This window comes from Propithecus coquereli, unplaced genomic scaffold (assembly GCF_000956105.1).
Source record: "Propithecus coquereli isolate 6110/MARCELLA unplaced genomic scaffold, Pcoq_1.0 Scaffold181, whole genome shotgun sequence".
NCBI classification, from domain to species: Eukaryota; Metazoa; Chordata; class Mammalia; order Primates; family Indriidae; genus Propithecus; species Propithecus coquereli.
In genome coordinates, this window is record NW_012142857.1 from 5497873 (window position 1) to 5503803 (window position 5931).

Sequence of the window (5931 nt, forward strand, 5' to 3'; positions counted from 1 at the left end):
TGAATTGACGGGCACTTGGGTTTTTTCCACATCCTTGCAATAGTGAATTGTGCTGCCATAAACATTCAGGTGCAGATGTCTGTATTATAGCATATCTTTTGCTCTTTTGGGTAGATGCCTAATAGTGCTATTGCTGGATTGAATGGTATTTCTATTTTTAGCTCTTTGAGGTATTTCCAAATTCTTTTCCACAGAAGTTGCACTAATTTGCAGTCCCACCAGCAGTGTAAGAGTGTTCCTGTCTCTCCACATCCTCGCCAGAATTTGTTGTTTTGGGATTTTTTGATAGAGGCCAATCTCACTGGGGTTAGGTGATATCTCAACCATATCTGGAGGACACAGTCACATCTCTTACAATAATCCCTTCTCCAATGAAAGGCAGGAAACCAACCCTTGGACTTTAACATCCTTGCAGTTTTTGTTGTCTACCTGCTGCTGCTTTTGTTATCAACTGACAGCCATTGCTATTTTTTTTCTCTCTTCATCCCCCTTAAAATCAGTGAGCCACCTGGCCTCACTGCTGGCATCCCCTTCTTTCTTTGGGATGCCATGCTGTCTCCCTGCTCTCTTCCCCTAACCCCTTCCCCCTCTCTTTCTCTGTCTGTGTCTGTCTGTCTGTCTGTCTGTCTCTCTCTCTCTTCTCTAAGAAGGATAAAATAAATTTTTTGATTTACCTTAATCTCTGTGTGAGAAATCTTTCTCCACCTGTGCCATGAACACCTATTAGCCTTTCCACCCTAACAATTTTCAGAGAATTAAATATGATGTTGCCCATACCTGACATCCATTCACAATGGACTGGAAGCCAGAGCCACAGAGCCTATTAACAGTGAGAGCTGGGGTCTCTTTTGGGATTCCCACACGTAAACCAACATGCCTTGCCAAGTAGATAGCATATGTAGAAGTCTGGAACAGAGACAGGAAAAAGAAAAAAGAATTTCCTCTACAAATCTAGGAATTAAGAACAAGTACAAAATACATAGAAATGTTGGCAATCAATTAAAAATGATAAACTATATGGCTCTAGGGTAGGACACAATGCATATAGGTACAGCATATTATACATGTTTATGATTTGAATAAAAACTATAAGTTGGTCAACTGGGTTTTTCCTTTTTATTGTGGTAAAATACACAAAACATAAAATTTATGAGCTTAACCAAATACATGTATTAGATAAACTTCATTCAGGTATGAGTTATGCTGTTGGCTGTGAGTTTAATGTTAATGAATCAACAATATATATTAAATAAGGTGTCTTGAAAGAAAAACACATATAAAACAAAGTTATGTATTGATTGATTAATGAAAATATTGTGACCAGAGGCTCGCAGGAACCCAAACCCTGTATTTCCCCTAGAAGCAATGGTTTAGCAGGATTAGCCTTGTGCACCAGGCCCCAGCAGACCAGACAAAACCAGAATGGAGTCACTTGTGCTAAGTGCTGTGCAATCAAACTGAACTTTGAAACGGGCCAGTTTTCCAAAAAAGCCTAGGAGATTCCAGTCATCCTGAATCAGCATAATAAGGAAGTCCTCCCCTATCCTTAAACTTATAAGGAAAGTAACTTTGACATGACCAATCTGATTTCTGTTCTGTTTCTGCCTGCTTCAGCCCTTTTCTGCTTAAACCAACCTCTTCTGCTCAGCTTATTGGAACACTCATTCTATTTTACAGAATAAGATGTTGCCTGATTCTAGAATGGCAAATAAAAGCCAATTAGATCTTTAAATTTGTTGTAATTTTTGTCATTTAAAAGTATTTGCTAATTCAGTGATCATGGTGACTATATAGAACATAACCACAGTAACAAGAATCAACTGTACTATGAACAGCTATATGCCAAAAAATTAGGTAACTAAGATGAACAAGACAAATTCCTAGAAAGATACATACTACTAAAATTGACTCAAGAAGAAACAGTCAATCTGAATAGACCCAACAAGTGAAGAGATTAAATTAGTAATCAAAAAACTACCCATAACGAAAAGCTCAGACTGGTTTCACCCAGGAATTTTACCAAACATTTAAAGAATTAATACCAATTCTTCACAAACTCATCCTGGAAATAGGAGAGATTATTTCCCAATTCATTTTATGGAGCCAGTTATCCTGACACCAAAACCAGACAAAGACATCGGAAGAAAACTATAGACCAGTATCTCTTATGAATATGGGTGTAAAAACACTTAACAAAATACTAGTAAACTGAATCCAGCAATGTATAAAAAGAATTATACAATATGACCAAGTGGGATTTATCCCAGGAATGCAAGGTTGGTTCAATATCTCAAAATCAATTAATATATCACATATCAATAGAATAAAAAACAAAAATTATATGATCATCTCAGTCAACACAGAAAAAACATTTGACAAAATTCAACACCCTTTCATAATAAAAACACTTAACAAACTAGGAATAGAAGGCAACTTCCTCAATCTGATAAAGGGCATCTATGAAAACCCCACAACTATCATCATATTTAATGTCGAAACACTGTATGCTTTCCCCCTAAGATCAGGAACGAGACAAAGATCTCCATTTCTCATCACGTCTATTCAACATAGGAGACTCTAGCCAGGGTAATTAGGGAAGAAAAAGAAATAAAAAGAATCCATATTGGATTTCATTGTTTCCTAAGAAAAACATAAAACCCATTTATTCCAAGTAATATTTAATAATATTTAACTGAATTAGAAGAACAGCTTTGTGATATCTGTCCAATGTTATTTGAAACCTACTCTGTTATCTTCTAACCATAAAGGCCCAACCCCAAATACTTATCCATTAAGCACTTAACACTCTTACCAGGAAAATGTATTTTGGCCTGTCAGAAAACTTAATGCAAGATAGATTGCCTTTAGGAATAGAGGCATAAACACAATGAAACTGATACTATTTAATATTTACAGTGACTTTTTTGGTAAAGTTTGAGAGAACCCATGCTGGGGAAAAACAGAAGGATTTTAGAGGGGAAAAAGCTCCTTATAAAATAAATTCTAGGAAAAACAAAACCCAAAACCCAAAAGTATCCAACTTCTGTTTGATCTGTTCTAATGCCTTCTTAGGTCAGAGGTAAAATTTCCCCCCAAAAAAGTGGGAAAAAAAAGATGAATTAATATCAAGAATTCTTCATGAAGGTATTTTAGGTTCAACGGACACAACTGTGAAAGAAAAAATGTCACAATGCCTTTTCTGGATGTGAAGATAAACAGTGGCAAGACGGACAGAATCAAATTCAAATTCAAGGCCTGGTGATTGTGTGTCCATTGTTATTCTCTTTTCTTTAGCAACGATCTCATCATTGACGTCTTTTAAAATATAAATATATGTGCGTGTGTATATATATATAAAATCTCCTCCATTAAATTATAACCTCCTTTCGGTTCCCTTTGGGTACTTTATCACCTAAAATAGCCTCTGACTAGGCACCCAATAAATGTTGGTATACTTTGAAGGAATTCCAAGCTTTCACTTACCTGTGTATAAATGATCTACTTTGCACACCACCCGTAGCAAGACAGAGGATAAGCAAGCTTCTTATTTCCTACAACAAATACCGACTAAGCTCCTACAATGTGTAAGAAATTATAAAAGGTGTGTTGTTTTGCTTGGGTTTGCTACCCTCCTTAGGTGGCACAAAGGGAAAACCAATCAACTTCATGTAAGGCAAGGAAGTCAATCTGCAATTTAAGAAACATCAAAATGCATCTCAAGTCAGACACATGTATAGTTTCCAGGATATATCTTGCTTTGAATTACACATGCCATTCATTACCTCTGGAGTCTGAGGATTACTCAAATTACTAAATACCTGTAACTATTATTTTACTTGTTTGCCATTATGATATGTTAAAGGAATTATTTTTAGAAACTGATCAAAGAAAGCAACAGGAGTGAATACCTCCCTCTCCCCTACCAACCTGTGTGACATTGCCTACAACGACACTGTCAACAGTTTCAGGTGGCACTTTGCCAGAAGACAAAGCAGCTTTGGCAGCAAATTCGGCTAAGTCGGTAGCAGTGAAGTCTTTCAGAAGACCTCCGTAAGCTCCAAAGGGCGTTCGCTTAGCAGCCACAATAAACACACCTGTTACAAGGAGGAGAGATTTGTAAACAATCACAGATTAATCAGTGTCCCTAACTTGCTTTAAATAATCTTACTGTGAAACTTTATTGTAAAGTACAATTAGATAACTGAAAATCTTTGTCATGCAACAGTACATAGAATGGGTCACAATCGTGGAAGCAGAGCTTAAGTTATCAGTTGGGCCCAGCGCAGTGTCTCATGCTTGTAATCCTAGCACTCTGGGAGGCCGAGGTGGGAGGATTGCTTGAGCCTGGGAGTTTGAGGTTGCTGTGAGCTTGGCTGATGCCATGGCACTCTAGCCCCAGATGACAGAGTGAGACTATGTCTCAAAGAACAAAGAAAAAGAGATCAGTTTGATCAATGCCCGTATGTAGGTACCAAGAACTTCACTCCATGGTATGATATAAATCCATTCTGGTTAGATAATATTCTTGTTCTCTGATGCTTTACAATGCTAGAGAATTGAAATGCTTCTTTCTTCTATATGCTGGAGTATATTGCCTAGTATTAGAGTCAAAGAATCTCCAGACTAGAAAGCTCCTTGAGGTTGTGTGAGGTCAACCACTCAACATTCAAGAACTCCCTCTAGAAATTCCCTGACAAGAGGTTCTCTCTAACCTCTGCTAGAAAACTTCGAATAAGAAGTCATACTCTACTGCATGAAGCAGCATGCCTATGAATGGACAACATGAACTAATGATTTTTTTTCATACTGAGCTGACTCTGCTTGCCAAATCTTCCATCCACCAATCCTGGTTCTATCCAAATGCATCTCAAGGCAGATAGAGATATAGTTTCTAGAATACATGGTGCTCTACATTTGAATTATATATGCCATTGTTTCTGGAGTCACAGGATGACTCAAATTACAAATTTCAAATAACATGAGCTATTTATCTTTTACTATTATCTTTTATCCTTCGAAAAATATGGGCAAAATGGGTCACCTTTTACATGTGTAGCCCTTCCAGTATCTGGAGTCAGCTAACCTATAAAATTCCCCAGACCTTACATTACAACTCTTTTCCCAGGTAAATAAAAAGCAATTCTTTCAATAGTTCTTTATTTGACATTAATTCTGATTGCTGTCCTCTAAAGACACTCTAGAATTTGTCAACATCTTATTAAAATGTGCCACCTAGAATATAACAAAATACCCCACATTTTATAGAACCACAAAGAATATAGGGGAATTATCTACATGTTAATACAAACTAAGACTACACATTTGTAGCATCACTATCAGTTAAACCAGGGTCCTTTTACAAATAAATAGTATCATCCCTTCCCAATCACCTGCTGCCATCTGCCAAAAAAACTTGTAACTATCCAAGTCTATAATGACTATGATGTGAGTGATACTGATTAGAGCTGTACAGTACAAAATGTACACATTAGTAAGCAGCATCGGTGGTAGCAGTTTTATCAGACTGACATTCATTCATCACCTATTAAATACTACACATTTTATCCTTTCCACACAATATATAATCTTTCCAACAACTCAAGATAAATATTATAGCTAACATATAGGGGACACTTTGCATATAATAACTTTATTCTCCCCAAAACAATCTAAGTGCACAATTCCACATCTTGTCAAGAAATTATGGGACTTTTAGCAATGGGTCTGTGCTAAGATATTGACCCATAGCAGACTATTCATTATACACTATTGGTACCTAAGTCCAATCCTCCAGTTTATGTCTATGATTTCTTTCCATGGAACAAACTAAAACCTAGGTTAAAAAAATCTCAGCCTCTCTTTTCATTTCTACTTTTAAGAAATTTACAATCTAAAGGAATGTTAGGAGCAACAATATATACCTATAATTTA

General features: G+C 36.5%; 1 protein-coding gene across 1 annotated transcript in view; it reads right to left on the minus strand.

Moving 5' to 3' along the window:
* ACAA2 (acetyl-CoA acyltransferase 2) overlaps nt 1-5931 on the minus strand; it is a 54483-nt gene that overhangs the window by 42211 nt on the left and 6341 nt on the right. The window contains exons 2-3 of the mRNA XM_012642637.1: nt 3928-4094; nt 778-906 (exon numbers count right to left, since the gene is read on the minus strand). Coding sequence (XP_012498091.1) covers nt 778-906; nt 3928-4094 — 296 coding nt within the window. The remainder of the gene's footprint in view (nt 1-777; nt 907-3927; nt 4095-5931) is intronic.